Source organism: Nelusetta ayraudi, unplaced genomic scaffold (assembly GCF_046127955.1).
Source record: "Nelusetta ayraudi isolate G7.1 ecotype Tasmania unplaced genomic scaffold, CSIRO-AGI_Nayr_v1 ptg000006l, whole genome shotgun sequence".
In the NCBI taxonomy this organism is placed as follows: domain Eukaryota; kingdom Metazoa; phylum Chordata; class Actinopteri; order Tetraodontiformes; family Monacanthidae; genus Nelusetta; species Nelusetta ayraudi.
Genome location: NW_027466056.1, coordinates 3,426,756 through 3,443,995, shown reverse-complemented (window position 1 = coordinate 3,443,995; position 17,240 = coordinate 3,426,756). Strand labels below are relative to the sequence as shown.

Genomic DNA, 17,240 nt, shown 5'->3' with positions numbered 1-17,240 from the left:
CATCCTAGCGTGATGCACTACCACCCTGAAGTGGAATTATGGACTGACATTAAGGAATTCCCCTGACACACGAGGCGCTTCGACGCATGTTTCAACACGTTCAACGCGGTAGAGAACTGTAGATTGTGATATATGTAAACATTTTTTACTTATTTGAAATTGAAGGCAAACCAATTCTTTGCATCTTCGAAAACGATTTTTAAACGCGTTTGCTTAGTTCCATCTATATGTCCATCTTCAGATAACTTGGGAGTTTTTGCTTAGCCTCCCTTTGCTTGTCCTCTGGCACCACCCAGTGGTAAAAAAAAAGAAAAAAAAAAGAGCACCTGTCAGGTCCCAACAAATCTCTGCTATCCTGCTTTCAGGAAGGCAGAGCACAAATGAGTCACTGACAATCAATTATGTGCAATGCTACACATATCAAACATTCAATCAACTTGATGTGCGACCAAAAAACGCTGGCGAGAGATAAATGGTGCTTACAGGCTCTTTTGTATTGAGTCTGTTGTTTCCATGCAAATTGAGATGGTTGTCCATGGGTCCAGGCCGCTCTACCGCCTGCTGCCAGTGGGTCTGTGGCATGAATAATCTGATCAAATTATGCAGTCCTGTCAGAAACCCACTCACAAAATCAAACCATCTGCAATCAGGGACAAATGGAATGTGTACACACACACACACACACACACACACACACACACACACACACACACACACACACACACACACACACACACACACACACACACACGCACTGCACACACAACATCAGGCGGGGTCTTGAGATTCTACCTTTGGGCTGAAGTATTTTTTTTTTCTTTTTGTTTAAATCCTCCTGAGTTTCTCTGAAAGTTCCGGCACGTGTGGAACAAACTGTTATTCGTTTTGTTGTCACGCTGTCCACTTTCCCTCCTGAAACCCCCCTTCAACCCCAACCCCACCCCGACCCCCGTAACGACTCGCATTGTGACAGAGTGAGGGTCCCGCCCTACGAGCGATTCTTCAGATTAACGACCCGCTTGCTCCACCCTATTAACATTATAAAACAAGTCACATGCTGATTAAGTGGTTCAAACTCTCGGTACAGCCCCCAAGGTGTGGACCACCCAGGTTAAATACCTGGGACTATTTTTTGAAGGCAACAGAAGCGTTTTTGTCTTTTCAAGTTCCCCCTAAAAAATAGACAATTTTTGACCTCCGGCCGCAGAGGGCGCTGCAGCGCGCTTCGACCACCGGTCTCTACCTGCCTTGTTGTCGTCCTTCCGGTACCCCGGTTGTCTCTCTCCACCCCCCGGTGCTGCTCGCTCGCTCGCTGGCGCTGAGGTGTGTGAGTCGGCCGTGGGAGCGTCATGGCGGTGCACCGGGGACCCTCCACCAAATGGCTCTTCACCCGGGAGCAGATGGAAAACACGCCGTCGCGACGCTGCGGGATCGAGGCTGACAGGGAGCTCTCGTACCGGCAGCAGGCCGCCAACCTCATCCAGGACATGGGCCAACGGCTAAACGTGTATCCTTTTGAACAGAGCCGCTACCGGCTTGATGGGGGGAACCGCTCGGGGTCGACGTTAGCTCGGATCTGATCAAATCGGGATTCCGTGTGGTTACATTAGGTTTGTTGACGTTAATAGACCCATTCTCGCTAAATACAACCCGCTGCTGCGTTTTAAACAGAGTGTTCGAAGCCGAGGAGCTCGGGTGCTAAGCCCGGCCATTGTTTCGTCACGTACATGTCTTTTGTTAGCCTCGCATCTAACGGCTCGGTGATGGGGAGAGAGAGACGCGGTGCTTTACGTGCGGGTAGCCCGGGCGGAGGGTTTCGGTGGGAGAAGGGCCGCCCTACGCCGGAGTCGAACACGGCTTCGGGTGAATCGCTCCACCGTTCGGTATCAGGTAAACAGTCGCACGCTCGCGACGCTAACCGCCCCGGCGGCGCTAGCTCCGTGCTAGCCACGTCAGGAAGGAAGCAGGGGGACCCCGAACTGTCGCCGTGTGTCGTTTTTCCTTCCAAACTGTTTTTCGCCTTGACCGTTGTCACCCCCAGATCCCAACTCATCATCAACACCGCCATAGTGTACATGCACCGATTTTATATGATCCACTCCTTCACGAAATTCCACAGAAACGTGAGTATCGCCGCTCTCAAACATTCAGACGCCATGTTTACTAGTGGCGACGGCTGAAACGGTTTCTTCTTCTCCTCCACTCTCCCCTCCCCCCTTCTTTCTTCCCTCTCAGATCATTTCCCAGACGACGTTGTTCCTGGCAGCGAAGGTCGAGGAGCAGCCCAGGAAGCTGGAGCATGTCATCAAAATCGCCCACACCTGCACCAACCCGCAGGAGCCCGCCGTGGACACCAAGAGCAACGTGAGTTTGCACCGAGACTAAAAGATAGAGGTCACGCTGGGTTCCATCCCGCAAACTTGCGGGTTTTGCCATCCCTCATTCCCTCCCTCCCTCCTCCCCCCCTGCGCTTGGAGCCTGTGGCTTTGGCCTTTGGCATGCTGATGCTATAAATACACGGCAGGATTGGGATCCTCGTGTTCTTGCGTGCACCTCCGCACACATTCAGTGGGGTGGTGTGAGGATGATGACGGGCTGCTTTGAGTACAGAGGCTGATGTGGTGATAGCAATTAGTCATTTCTTAAGCTTTGGCCTCGGATGCTGCATGCAGATCTTTGACCCTGTTTGTTCTGCCTTGTTGGTTACGCAGTTTTCTCCTCCAAGTGGAATTGGGTTCATGTGCTTTCCCAGTGTGTGTGTGTTGGACATCTCTTGCATTCCAGCTGTATAAACACAAGGGTTTGGGAGCTTCTTTCTTTTTAAAGAGTGCATGCATGCTGCCAGGATTTACAAAAGAAAAAAGCTTTGTCCTAAATTTGTTCCTGTTGAATTCTTGTGCAAAACCCAAAATGAGCTGCACAAAGTCTGTTCTGGTTTCAAAGCGCTGAAGGTTGTAAAAGTGATGTGAATGGATGTTACAGACGAGTGTCACTGGGGGCCATCGGATCTTTGGAAAAGCGGGATGCGGGACCGCTGGGTCATTGATAAGCTAAAGTCAGCAGCCACTTCCTGTTTCAGTCGAAACGCGTGCCGGCCGGCAGTTTTAACGGTGAATCTTTTTTTCCCAGGCGTTCCAGCAGCTGGTGCAGGAGTTGGTGGCGCTGGAGACAGTGGTGCTGCAGACGCTGGGTGAGTATCGTTTGAAACCGCAGCCGACCTTGCCAAAAGCATCGGCGCGCCGCCGAAGCCCGAAAGCAGAGCCGCACGATTGATCCTCACGCACTGCTGTTTTTTTCCCCGCAGGTTTTGAAATCACGGTGGACCATCCACACACAGACGTGGTGCGCTGCTCCCAGCTAGTGCGAGGTATCACTTCACTCCGGCCACAAACATGCCTCAGATTAAATGATCTTATTTTTTTGGACCGCGCCTTTGAAATGTTTTTCATTTCTTCTTCTTCTTCTTCTTCTTCTTCTTCTTGCAGCCAGCAAGGACTTGGCACAGACTTCCTATTTCATGGCTACCAACAGGTTATTATCCTGTTCCCATTCTCTCGCACTGTAACGGCACACTATAGCTTCCTGTCGGGAGGGGCCCCGCCCTGCGGCTGGTGAGGGGGGGCCGTGTTGACTCACAAGGAGTTCAATGCACATTTGCGCAGTGTTGATGGGTTTATTTGGTGCAGAGTGCACGAGTGCGCTAAGGGGAGTAGCCTGCAATTTGATTGCTACTAGAGCTCCTTAAGCTAATTGAGTGCTTGAGGTGAGTAAAGTTGGCGGTGGTCTTTTATTTTCTTTTTTTTAAATTATTTTTATTTTCTTTTTTTTTTATTAATCTGTAAACTGAGCGGCTGGCGCTACATTTTGTGTTGTGAAACTGATTTTCAATCTTCTAAAGTCTTTTATTTTATTTATTTATTTATTTTTTTTTTGCAAAGGCCTTTTCTTTAATTTTCTCTAAAATTTTGCCTTTTCAAAGGCATTTTTTTTAAACCTCATGCACTATCATATGTTTTCTGGATGGGATTTTATACGTTTTGGATTGGACGTTTGGATGTTTTTTGTGTTGAATTATTGAGGAAAAGCTGGAAAAATGTTTCTTTTGTTCTAATTTCCTGTTTTCTTTTGGGGTTTTTTGTACTTACCCAAAGTAGAAACTGACAGCATAATTTTTTTGTTGCCCTCCCTGGCGAGGCGTCCACCAGTTTGCAGTGTTGCTTCGGGATGCAGGGAGCTGTGAAAATGAGATGTGGCTAATTTTAAAGTGCGTCATTTGTAAGTCAGCCAGCCTGAGAGTGGATGCTCCCAGGATGGGGTGGGGGACAGGACCTGTTGAGGCTGTGTGTGTTTTGATCTTTTCTTTACTGCTTTGTACAACATTTAACTCGGCATAATGCTGCAAAATACTTTTTTTTTTTTTTTTTTAATTAAATGTGCACAGAATTCTTCCACTCACAGATGTGTTCTCTCTCTCTCTCTCTCTCTCTCTCTCTCTCCGTCTCTCTCACTCTCTCTCCTCTTCCGCCTCCTCCAGTTTGCACCTCACAACCTTCTGCCTGCAGCACCGGCCCACCGTGGTGGCGTGCGTCTGCATCCACCTGGCCTGCAAGTGGTCCAACTGGGAGATCCCCGTGTCCACCGACGGCAAACACTGGTGGGAGTACGTGGACCGCACGGTGACGCTGCAGCTGCTGGACGGTGAGGCCGCTGCGTCCTCTTCCTGTCTTCTCCCGGCCGTTGTTCAGTAGGACAGTTGGGGTCGTTGGAATCTTTATCTGAAAGGTCTAGTGTGTAATATTGAAAATAAATACAAAAGCAAGCCCGTTTTGTATTTAGGCCACTGTCACTGTGGGCTTCCTTCAAAAATGGTGGTGCAGTATGGCAGCTGGCTCGGAGCAGGAGCCCTGCTTTGCGTGTGTTCTTATATACAGTCAGCCAAAACAATGCACACACACATCTGGAAACGAAAAACCAAGTTTAAATTTATCACAAGAATACGAGTCACCTTTGGCCTCAACAGGTGTCTGTATGTATAGAAGTATTCATACAAATAAAATATTTATGCAAGTTTTGCATTTCCTGATGTGTGAATACATTGCTTTTGGCCGACTGTGTATTCTCATTTACGCTAGCAGTCAAAAGTTTGGACACTCAAAATGATGCGAGGACACTCATGGAATTATGTAGGAAACAACGAAAGTGTAAAATAACTCTTTCGAGGTATTTCAGGTGTTTTTCCTTTGCTGCATCAGTACCTATGTCTTGCTCATATATTTGATGTCTTCAGTATCTATCTGCAGTGTAGAAAGTTGTCAAGATAATAAAAAAAACGAAATGTCATGAGAAGGTGTCCAAACTGTGGACTGCTAGTGTATATGATAACCGTTCTGAAGGTAGGAAAAGCAAAATACTTTTATTGTACTGCGAGTACATATTTTAATTACTGTGTTTATGGGCAGTATGTGACGCTTTTACCAATATAAAAATCCAAAATCAAGCCAAACTTTACACACCGGACCTTTTAAAATGTTGCAGTAGCTGCAGAAGTGACTGAAGCGTCTGAAGTGAACCTCATCAGACTGATGCCTCCTCTCTCCCCTCATCTGCAGAGCTCACGCACGAGTTCCTCCAGATCCTGGAGAAGACGCCCAGCCGCCTCAAGAGGATACGAAACTGGCGGGTGGGTCCCGGTTCTGGTTCTGCTCCAGCTTTTGCTCCAGGATGTCTTCTTGTATATTCACCCTGTCTCCTCCTCCTCCTCCTCTTCCTCTTCCAGGCCATCCAAGCAGCCAAGAAGCCAAAGACGGAGGGTGCAGCGATGGAGAGTGTCTACCAGGGGGCGCCCTTAGACGGCCTCCCCGGCGTCTCCAGCTCCTTCTTCCCAGTCGCCTCCTCCTCCTCCTCCTCGTCCTCCAACTCCTCCGACATGCCCTCCCTCAACGGCATCGCCGTCCCCTTCGCCGCCTCCTACCAGCCCCTGGGCTACGATCACTTCCCCGAGCCGCCGCAGCAGCAGCAGCCGCCTTCGGACTTTGCCGCCGTGGTCAAACACGAACACAAGGTCGGGGGCGGGGCCGGCGGCAAGCAGCAGCACGCCGCCGTCGTCTCCGCCTCCTCGCGGCAGCAGAAGGTTCTGACTCTGGAGAAGTACAGGGAGAAGCAGGCGGCGGAGCTGGCGCTGCTGAACGGCGGGAGGGAGGAGCCTGTCGGCGGAGGGGGCGGAGTCACGGATGTTTACACGCAGCCAGCTGGGATCTCCGCCTCCTCCTCGTCCCACCACCACAAGAAGCGCTCCCAGCCGCCGCCGCTGGCACTGCCGGGTGAGGGGCGGAGCCACAAGTCGGCCTCCAAGAAGAGCCGAGGCCCCGCCTCCTTCGCCGAGAACGGCATCTCGTCTTCCGGCGCCAGCGAGGAGCTGAAGATGCGGATCAAGGTGTCGTCGGAGCGGCACGGCGAGCCCCCCAAGGACAAGCACAAGGAGCACCACCGCCACGCCAAGCACGGCCACGCCCCGGGCGACAAGGCCTCCGGGGGGCGGGCCGACCCCACCGGCTCCTCCTCTTCCTCCTCGTCTTCGTCCTCGCGGAAGAGGCCCCACCCCGAAGCCGGGAACCACCACCACCACCACAACAACCACCACAACCACCACCACTCGTCCAAGAGGAGCTCCAAAGGGGGCCTGGGCTCGGCCCACTACGCCTCGGAGGGCGGTGCCAGGCTGCTGGAGCAGCACCACCACAACCACCACCACCAGCACCAGCAGCACCACCACCACGGCCACCACGACGGCGCCACCAACGGCCTGCTGGCCATCAACGGCCAGCACACCGACTACAAGAACACTTTCGACATGCTGGACTCGTTACTAAGTGCCCAGGGGATGAACTTGTAGCCCTCCGCCCACAGCGACTCCCCCTGCTGTCCACCTTGCGGTATTACCACCTTGAATGGATACTTAAAAAAACACAAAACTTATTTTTTTCCTCCCTGTTTTTTTTCCCCCTTTTTGTTTGTTTACTTTTAAAGGAACTTTATTTGTCTTAAGTTTTTCCGACTCCTGTGTCGAAATGTTAAAAAAAAAAACTCACGCTCAGAGAGCTGTGATGCCCCTCCCCGGAAAAAAACAAGCAATCACGAAGCTTTTACTTAATGTTGGCTTGAAAAAAAAAGAAAGAAACAAAAAAAACCAATGAGATGATAAGAAACTTGAACTGTTTTAAATGCAACGTGGCAATTTTTAACCTGCATGTGTCGGAGTCAGAAAATGAAAAGGGAAAGCCTGGCTATCGTTCGCAGCCCTCGTTAGTTTACAACCCCCCCACCCCCCGTTTTATTTCTTTTTTTGTACGTCGAGGCATTTTTTTGGGGGGGGGGATTCCACTTTTAAAGAAAAGAAAAAAAAATCTCAGGTCTTGAACTTTTTTAAAACGAGAGAGAGCGAATCTTCCCACGTTTGGGTTTGTTCCCTGCATCTGTGGAAGAAGGCAGAGTGTCGTTTACGCTCAATGGGGTCTGCTTTATGTTTCACGAGTGTGAGTAAAATATCTCTGAAAAAGACATTCTTGAAAACCGAAAAAACAAAAAAACAAAAACATAATGTAAAAAAATGTGACGCCTAGTCCATTCTGCTGTGCGTTGGGAGTCCCAGGCCGAGCCCAACGGCAAACATGCAGACGAAAAACCACATTTTAGCGTTAAACTCATAATAATATATGCTGTGAAAAAAGTGCATTCAAGGTATATCGGCTACAACCGCGGAAAAAAAAGAAAAGAAAGGCCTTGTGATTGTATTTAGTCAATCGCTATTCACTATGGTAAATGTTACTAACTATCGGAAAACATGCAGATTTCTAAAATACCTTTGTGTACATAGGGACTGTAAGTTGAGACTTTTTGACCTAGTGGTCCAGGTCCCAACCTTCCTCCATTCAGTGTATCTTGCGCTCTGAAGCAGACTGTATTGACGAGCGCATCCTTAACTTGTGTATCGGGAACCCAAATAAAGGTTTTAAAATGATTTATTTATTATTATTGTTATTGTCATTGTTGTTGAATTGTTTTTTTTTTACATTTTTGTTTATTTCTACTTGTCGCCGTAGCTCAAAGCTAGGATGCACAAATTTACAATTTACGCAGTCAATATTCACATTGAAGAAACTGGAACTATGTTTTCTTGTATTTTTTTTCCTTGTATTTTTTTTCTCAACTCTTAGTATTTTAAATGTGTCAATGATTTGCTGCTCCACACAAGAGTTAAAGAATAAAAGGAGTTTTTATTCCTCTTTTTTTTCTCTTTATCACTGAGGCCTTGGATTCTTTGTCATCTATGAGATAAAAATGGAAAACGCTTTAAAAATAAAAAAAACTTGAAAAACAAACAAAATTCTCACTATTCCAGTTTTTTGTTTTTTTTCAGACGTCTCTGCCTCATTTGGAACTGCAATACAGGATGTCATTAAGCCCTGAAAGTGACCCAGGCAGGAAGTTTTGTTGTTAAAAATAAGGCAGAAAAAAATATTTTTGCCTGCAAAAAATGTTTTGTTTTTTCCCCAACAAATTTCAATGCAATATTTGGGATGTCATGCAATTTTAAGGGCTTCCATAAAACTTTCCCCCGCTGCTGTATGATCATCACGTTCGTGTCTTTCTCAGGGAAACATGCCAGGAAGTGGTCTCCTTCCAACAGGAAGTGCTCTGAATCGCTTTCTCGACTGAAGTCGGAAGATGAGACAAGCCGTTGCTTTGAATGAGAGCGAAAAAATCTTAAGCCTCGCATTTTGTCCAGCGTATCAACGCATGGAAATAATAAATATATTTATATAAAAAAATTTTAAAAAGCCAAATCCTGCAGATGGTTTAATCCCAACCAAACGTTGGATTGATTCCCAAACGACGAGAAACCTTTGCTGAATTCCAAGATCTAAAAAAAAAAGAGGGGGAAAAAAAAGGCAGGCCACGCTCACTTCCTGCCATCTGTCGGTGCGCGGGATCGATTCTCCCATGATGCCTCGGGGCTGCTGGTGGTGGGTGACGCGATCCGATAAGGGACCCGTCCAGTGTCAACTTTCAGCTGCGAACGGCCACGGCGGAGCCCCGAGAGGTCATCCAGGGGTCGATGGCGGCGCCATGGGAGTGTCGCAGCATCTCGCCGTTCCTTCACGCCGCCGAGCTTGCAAAGTGCCATTCATGCCTTCGTTTGTGGGCAGAACACACATGCAAAAAAAACAAAAACACGCCGTTCCCGATAATTAACCAGCACCCTCACAGGAGCAGACACAGCGATTCTTTTTTCTTTTCTTTTCTTTTTTTTTTGTGCTTGTGTGCGTTTGTGTGGTGTTCTTTTTTTTCATCAAGTATTACCTTCTAATTATAGCGAGGAAGACAATGGGGAAATTCAGCGGGAGGACGTCGGATGAAAATGCAACCATCTGGACGTCTCTGGCGGGCGGGAAGGCGATGATTTATTTTCAGCAGCCTCTCAAAAGCCCGATGAAGAGACGCCTACTGCCTTGAAAATCTGCCGAGAAAGGAGGGGAGTGGAGGGGGGGCGGCATGAGAGAGCAACAAATCCCAGAATTAGGGCCCCATCTGAGAGGGGAAGAGCTCCTGTTTTTCCAAACTGGCCAGGCAGCACCAGAGGAGGATGAGGGCCCGGCATGTGCGCGACTGTGGCAGTGAAAAAAAAAGAATAAATGAAAAAGAGCCACAAATTTTAAAGACATGGCCAGATTGTGTCTTCTTTTGATGGCTAAAAATAGTGCTTTTTTTTGTGTTATATTTTTTTTAACCGCAAAAATCTGCACCCCTGTCACAGCTGCAAAATGAAGAAAATAAATGGGGGGGGGGGGGGGGAAGTGAATCACAAAAGTTTAAAAGTGTGACCAGATTGTGTTGTCTTTTGTCTTGTTTGCGAGGCTAAAAACTGCTGTTTTCTTTTATAACCTCAAAGATCTGCACACGTTCTGTCACAGCCTTGCTACGCGGCATCTCGTCCACTAGATGGCAGTGTGAGATTTGGCTCGGTTGGTTGGTTGGTTGGTGGGGCCGATGAGCAGGCAGGAAGAAACGGAGCAGCATCATTCGCTTTTTCTCTCGTTTCTTTTTACAAGGAATGATTTAAAAAAAAAAAAAAAAAGGTGAAACAAGGCGCAGCATCAAAACAACCTTGAATAAGGACACCGCTGATTTTTATTTATTTATTTTTCATCTCCGCTCGCCACAAACTCTCTCTCTCTCTCTCTCCCTCTCTCTCTCTCTGGCCTTGACGCCAAACTTTTGGAGCGGATCCATCTAATTAAGGGGACACCGGGCGGCAGCGGCAGCGACGACTGGAAGCTGCTGCAAAAACTCAGAGGGGGAGAAAAAATACCACAAGGCACTCGACTTTGTCTTTTTCCTCGAGTTGATCAAGAGGTAAGCGACATCGGCGGCGTTCGCAGGCGTCAAGTCGGTCGGTGCGGGGGTGGGGTGGGGTGGGGGGTTTAATGCAAAAGGTGGAAATTGTGCGGGGAAAGTGGCCTAATTAGCGTCCATTTGGCGTCCATTGTCATTGCAGCCCGAGAGGTGTCTCTCTCTCTCTCTCTCTCTCTCTCTCTCTCTCTCTCTCTCTCTCTCTCTCACACACACACACACACACACACACACACACACACACACACACACACTCGAAAAATCAGGAGCTGATGGAGGGGGGAGGGGAAAAAAGAAGGGGAAAAAAAGAAAGCTTAGCTGAGCTTAAGTACCTGAAACCTGGGGAGGGGGTTGAATTACACCCAGTGATTGACAAGCGGGATAAACGACGTGATCGAGGCTACGAGTCCCGCCTCCTTTTCCCCCGCTCATGTCTTTAGTTTCCTGCTGAAAAATAAATGAATGAATGAATTAAAAAAAAAAAAAGTTTTTTCTTTTCCCACTCCCCCAACTTCCTCTTCAAATTACTCCTCTCTCGCGTTACCCCAGTTTATTCCTCCGCAACCCCCCCCCCGCACACACACACACCCCACCACCCCCCCGGTTTGGGGCACTAGCACCAGAGACTCGGCTGTCTGTTGGCGACGGGAACCAGCCAGGCACCAGCTGTCCTTTAAAAAAAAAAAAGGGGGGAAAAAAAGAAGAAGACGTAGAAGGACTGCTTTAAAACACACACACACACACACACACACACACACAAACGTAGGCCCGATGTGTAATCCCCCCCCCCTCCCACGATCATCAATAATTCACCGTCTTCGACATTTGAACTAATTACGGCGCGCTGGTGGCCTATTTGCGCCGAGGTCCTGTCACACCAAAGCCGCCAGAATCGATTGGCGGGCGGCAGCGGCGGGCGCCATTAAAAAGCGACGCCTCCGACGGCCGTCCACCTCGGACGCACAAACAGGAAGTGGAAGCGCTGCATCGACATGCCTCGCAAAAGCACACGCAGGAAAGAAGGAAGGAAACTGAAATTGCCGCCGCCTCATGCGCACGCTCAAACACACACACACATGCATGCTTTGCGAGCGCCGCCACCTGTGTGGGTTGTTTGGCCTCCTGGTCCAGACCTCTCTGGTTTTTAATTAGCGCGCCGCTCAAGTGTTTTCCTCTTTCATGTCCCTCTGAAGGGCGACGATAGCAGCTCGACGCCGCCGCTTTGTTTCATTAGGCAGAGCGGCAATAATGACCCTGCGATCGCAACGTCCGTGGAAAAAAAAACAATCTGGCCTGATAATTATTTTTCAGCCCTCCACCCCCGCCCCCCCATCCGACTGCTCCTGCCCGCAACGGTTTTGCGCAAATGGGACGTTTTTTGCACGGTCATCCAGCTTCCACATTGGTTGGACCGTGTCTGTCTGATCAATGTGACTGCGGGAGTCGTCGGATATTAGCGCAACGGAAAAGAAATAAAGGAATTATATTTTGGCAAATTATTGAACTCACATTTGGACAAAAAATACATTTAGCTGGACAGATTTTCTAATCAGAATGATAATGAGCCTAAAACAGAAGCTAATGCTGCAAAAATTATGGCCGCTGCTACGCATAGCAAAGTCACTGACCCTCTTGGGGAAAAAAAAAAGAAAATCCCACAAAGAGTTTTCAGCTTCGGACGACCTGCTGCAAGCGCGAGAAGGATTCCATAACTGACAAAGCTGAGGTAATTCTGAATCCCAGCAGTGTCTGCGTTACGCGCCGCATCAAAGCGCAAGCTCGGCAACGGGTTCGCAAGGTTGTGGGGCGAATAAAAAAGAAAGTGAAAAAAAAGAAGAAAAAAAAAGAAAATGATAATAGTCCATACAGGCTTGAAAGAAAGAAAGAGAGAAAGAAAGAAAGAAGGAAAGACCACGATGTAGCAGTTCGCAGTTTGCGCGTGTTGCGAAGAATTGCAACAGAAAAAAAAGAAACCTAGCGCAGACTTATAAATACATATAAATAAATATATAAATATAGTGTTGGACCTTTCTGACCTTATTTTAAAAGGCCGATCTTTCATTGAGTCCACAGCACTGCTCTCACTGAGCTTGTTGGAGAAAAAGAAAGAAGACGTTCTTGGGCGGCCTGAGCTCAACCTGAAGGAAACCGAATCATTGGGTTGCGCGTGTGTGTGTGTGTGTGTGTTTGTGCGTGCGTGCCTGTGGTTTTTTTTTCCATCTCTTTTTCCGTGGGAGATACGGCTGGATGTCATTGACGTAGCGGTGCAAAGGGAACGTTATGGATTATACGGCCGAGTGGGAGTGTGAGGAGGAGGAACGAGTTGGTCATGGAGAAGGTTTGAATGGTGAAGGTAGGAGTCGAGTCGTTCAGAAGCTGGATTTGGGTCGGCAGAGCATTGAAATCGCTTGTCCCCCCCCCCCCCCCTCTCTTCTCCACGTTTCCGCTGTGGCAGGGTGAAGCAGCGGGGGCTCCTGCCAAGGCTTTATTGATGTTTTTTTTTAATTTATTTTTTTCCCCCCCTCCCTCCTCTCGAGGTGAAGCGGCGCAGGAGGAAAATAAACAGTGACTCTGGTCCCGGTTTTGACTGATGATAATTATATCTTTGCCTCCGTAGCTTACCGCGCTTTCGTGAAATGTATTACACAATAATGGCAAACAGTGAAAAATATCTGGATCTATATCTCTCTCTCTATATATAAATATATCCATATATCTCCCGCTGTGCCAGACGGGGCCGGCCTCTGTAAACTGCGAGCTTGGGAAAAACGCGGCCGTGTTTTTCGCTTCTTCCTGCGCTCACCTGCGGCGCCTTAATGCCACGTCAAGTGTAGCAGCGCCGACGGGGAGCTAATGATGCCAAAGAAGATTGTTTTTGTTTTGTTTTTTGTGCTGCTGATACATCTGAAATATCTTTTATCATCGCGTCCTCGGCAGCAGGGTCTGCGTGAGAGCGTGTGTGTGCGTTATAAAAAAGACAGCGAAGATGAGCTGCACCTGCTGCTGCTGCTGCTGTGTAATTCCTCCGCCGCGAGCCTGCGTGCCCTCTTATTAATGTCTTTGTCTGAATCAGCTTCTCGTCAACACGGAGTGGCTCCGTCGCTCATTACCACGCAACATTAGCACCGTTTGGATAACTGTGATTATTCCACACATTATTGTAACTAGTGCGTCTGCAAAAAAATTAAAAATAAAATAAAAAATTCTATATATATATATATATATATATATATATATATATATATATATATGTTAATTTGCCTTTTTGTGTTTGAACATATTCTGAATTTACCTCTCAAGGCTTCTCTGTGACTCTGGCTGCCCTCTTCCTGTTCCTCTGAAGCAAAAGCTGAAGCTAAACTCCCCGCAGGACACTGAGCCCATCTTTTATCATGAGGGCGATTGGAGTACTGCGAGAACAAATGGAGTCAAGTACAGGTGGATGGCAATGTAGTTGTTTGTTTTGCTTTTTTTAATCATAGAACGATGTTTACCTATCGATAACAAAACTAATAAAGTGCAGGAAAGTCTGTGAGTCTGAAAAAAATCAGTGCAAAACGTTTTTCGCTGTCTCACTCGACGAGAAGCCAAACACGAATCAGAACTAATTACTCCCATGGCTAAAGCAAATAAATAAATAAATAAATGAATAACATATGGAAAAAGAAAGGAAAACCCTTTATGTCCAGTCTGGAAGCTGGAGCTAACAGGTAGTTTAGCATAGTATTTGTCTGCTCTATGATTTGACGGCCCTCTCTCCAAATTTGACTTCAAACCAATCACTCCCTATTTGCATAGAGAATATCTTAAAAAATACCACAACATAAAAATACTTGTGTGTTAGTCTGGCTTGATTTGGTAAACTACCGCATTTTCATTTGATTTTTAATATTGTCTTTGAACTTGAAAATCAGCTTCAGAAATTGGCAGGAAAACCAAAGAACTAGTTTTCTAACTTCTGCATAGACGTTCATCGTGTCCAGAGTTTGAAAAGGGTGCTTTGAAATGGCTAAACAAGCTAGCTGACCTGTTCAGCTATTTTAAGGTAATGCTAAGCCCCAAAAGCTCAATGCTAGTCCCCGGGACGGGAAAACTATGGCCCGGGGCCCATATGCGGCTTTCTAATCCGGCTTGCCAAAAGCTGAAACTATATTAATAAACCTTATTCATGTTCTAGTTTTCCTGCGTTCTTGCGTTTTCTGCCACAGTGATGATAATTATATCCTGAAGAATAACAGAACTCTAAATTACTTTTACATAATAAAACATTTTTTTAGAACCCATTGTGGCCCACCAGCCAACAAGTTTTCCCACCTCTGCGCCAATCTGAGGCACTATGAAATTCTCTTCCTATTGATCCTGACTTGCGTGTGTTCAACTTACAGAACCTGCCCTTGCGACTCCATGATGGTGAACGTGTCCTCCGGGACAGGCGACCGCCAGACACTGACTCGCTCACTTGTTTCTTGCGTGACGGAAATGGTCAGACGTGACAGACGACTGAGCAAATCACAACACAGTGCTGCTTGTCAGACAGCGAGGGGTCAGATTCACCGGCGCTGATTCCCCGCCATCCACACCTGGTATGAATCTAGGACAGTTTGAAAAAAATAAATAAAAAGGTAGTTGAACTATCCGATGCGGACTTGCACGGTGTAAACCGAGCTGTTTTTTTTGTTTTTTTTGCACTTTCCGATGTAGCGCCACTGCCCCGGCTGCCAGCTCCAGGTGTATCTCAACACTTTGCTTTTTCATCACCACTGCCAAAATCCGACTCGCTGCTGCATAATTGAACGAGATTTATATCATCACATAGAATAATTCCATGTGGGCTGATGGCGAATGTCGCTATAGCCAACTTCCCGCTCCCCCCGTCCCCCTCCACCATCCTCTCCCGCTATTTTTTTTTTTTTTTGCACCAGCCCACTCACACAGTAATTGAGAAACTGGCATCACCGAATATATGACAAAAAAAAAAGAAAAAAAAAGAAGAAAAAAAAATAACTAGTGTGGGTGTGAAGATGTCCGCGCTTGAACGGCCAAATGTAGCCCACTCAAAGAGGCAATTGTGCGAGCGCTTATCGATAAATTTAAACGGACGTGTGCAACGCAGGTATAATTGGCTTTGCGTCGGCGCTGCCGTCAGACACACATGATGAAAGATTGATGTCACACAAAGAAAGACACGGGCGGGCGGGCGAGGGAGCCCGTGGTTGGGGCAATTGTGCTAAAGTGCTCCTCGGTGTACCGGCAGGCTGAGCTCCCAGCTAACAGCTCCATCTGAGTGACGGACGCCCCTTTGTAATAACTTGCCTTTAATCAGGCCTGGGCTGTGAACGCCTCTTTAAATGCCAACACAACTTTTCAACAAGGCCTCTAATTGTGTTTCACTTTCTGAGAAAAGGCGTTTTCCTCTCCGCTCTGCTTCGGACTAATTCGGGAAACCTGTGAAGGAACTCGTCGCCAACGCAGGTTGAGCCTCAGGCACCGGCGTGAACGCTCCAGACTGGAGTTTGACTTGTTTCTCGGCCTTTGGAAAACTCATCCCCGCTCCCTGAACTTTTTGATTTTTTTTTTCTTTCTTGTCTTCCCGAAAAGGTGATAATCATGTGGTGGCAGAAATCCCAGATCTGGACCACCACCAAAGGCGACTGACTCAATTGTTGCCGAGTCCAAAGCCAATCTGTCCACCGTTACCCACTGAAAGCCCTTCACACGGGTTTGAGAACAGCAAAAACCTTTTCAGCCTGAACACCAGATCTGACTGCTGGTAGGATTTCCGGTGAGACGCACTTTGAAAACTATAGGTTTTATTTTTATTTTTTGGAGGGGGGGGGGTAAAGTGTTGACAGGGCATGCACGAGGTTGGTCTACTTTCGGAGCTCTGCAGGTGAATGTGACTGGGGCTCCCTTCTGGCATCCATAAAGCATCACAAGGCTCCGATTTGCAATGCAAAAGAGGGGGGAGGTGGGGACCAAAAAGGAAAGAAAAAAAAAAGTTAGTCATCGGGAGATTTTTCGTCATTTTCGGATGCCAGGAATCTGGGTACAAGCGAAGAAAGAAAGCCGATAAAAATCCAAAACATGTTCCGCCAGCTGGAAGGAAGAGGACAGGCATGCGCTCCACACTTTCCAGCAATGGCTGAGAGCGAGGAGGCTCCATTCCTGCACGACGGAGGCGGAAGCAGCGCAGGGCGAAACGGCAAGCCAGACCAGAAGGAGGCGCCGTCGCCTCTTCCGCGTTGCAATTCTTTTCCTGTTGGGGACAAGTTGAGCAGCTGCCCGTCGCCGACTCGGGTCAACCCGACTCCTTGACGTACGACAGGGTGTCGTCGAACCCTTTGAGGCACCGCGAGGATCCGATAGGTAGACAAGCACACTGCCGCCGCTGCCTCTCATTAGGTTCCGGGGTCCTCGGTGCTCATTAGGCCCAGCGGCGGTCTCTCCCGCGGCCACCAAAGGTGCTTACCAAGACCTTCTGGGTCTCGGTAATGATGCCGCCGTCCTGTCATTGCTGTCACACCACTGACACGACCTTTCTCTCATGTCAAGAGAGACAAAAAAAATAATAATTTCGCAGCGTATCTATATTTATTTTTACCTCCAGGAGAGGAAGGTCCTGCCATCCCAAATCCAAAGATTGCGCTGCGCCGAAGGCGAGAATAAAAAGCATTTATTTAAGAAAGGCAAGCTTTTCCCTCTTGAATTTGATCGGCGCTCCTGCGATTTAGGGTTCTAATCTGAGAATAAAAGCCGAGACCTTGCCATTAGGACCTATGAGGCGCAGGCATGCTGGGTGGCGACAATGGGGCGGCTGAAAGGATGTCTGG

At 47.8% G+C, this 17,240-nt stretch overlaps 1 protein-coding gene and 2 long non-coding RNA genes across 3 annotated transcripts; 1 reads left to right on the top strand and 2 right to left on the bottom strand.

Annotated features, from left to right (window-relative positions):
* Positions 1-47: 47 nt before the first annotated feature.
* LOC142881804 (uncharacterized) lies at positions 48-1,336 on the bottom strand. The gene is made up of 3 exons (XR_012925709.1): positions 1,196-1,336; positions 484-573; positions 48-355 (listed from the first exon to the last, which is right to left on the bottom strand). It is a non-coding gene; the product is annotated as an uncharacterized LOC142881804 (long non-coding RNA).
* A 13-nt stretch (positions 1,337-1,349) lies between these two features.
* On the top strand, positions 1,350-7,775 carry ccnt2b (cyclin T2b). Its single transcript, XM_076015998.1, has 9 exons — positions 1,350-1,507; positions 2,042-2,123; positions 2,236-2,364; positions 3,130-3,190; positions 3,305-3,367; positions 3,486-3,531; positions 4,535-4,698; positions 5,610-5,680; positions 5,777-7,775. The coding sequence occupies exons 1-9, from the start codon at positions 1,350-1,352 to the stop codon at positions 6,890-6,892; spliced, it is 1,890 nt and encodes a 629-aa protein (XP_075872113.1). The 3' UTR covers positions 6,893-7,775.
* Positions 7,776-8,168: 393 nt separating this feature from the next.
* On the bottom strand, positions 8,169-17,240 carry LOC142881780 (uncharacterized). The gene is made up of 3 exons (XR_012925703.1): positions 16,285-17,240; positions 14,794-15,001; positions 8,169-9,517 (listed from the first exon to the last, which is right to left on the bottom strand). It is a non-coding gene; the product is annotated as an uncharacterized LOC142881780 (long non-coding RNA).

Excerpts from the sequence above, each read along its gene's own strand:
- ccnt2b (XM_076015998.1), top strand. The coding sequence starts at position 1,350 with ATGGCGGTGCACCGGGGACCCTCCACCAAATGGCTCTTCACCCGGGAG. Across the intron at positions 2,365-3,129 it reads CCGTGGACACCAAGAGCAAC|GCGTTCCAGCAGCTGGTGCA; the intron begins GTGAGTTTGCAC and ends TTTTTTTCCCAG. Across the intron at positions 3,368-3,485 it reads CTGCTCCCAGCTAGTGCGAG|CCAGCAAGGACTTGGCACAG; the intron begins GTATCACTTCAC and ends TTCTTCTTGCAG.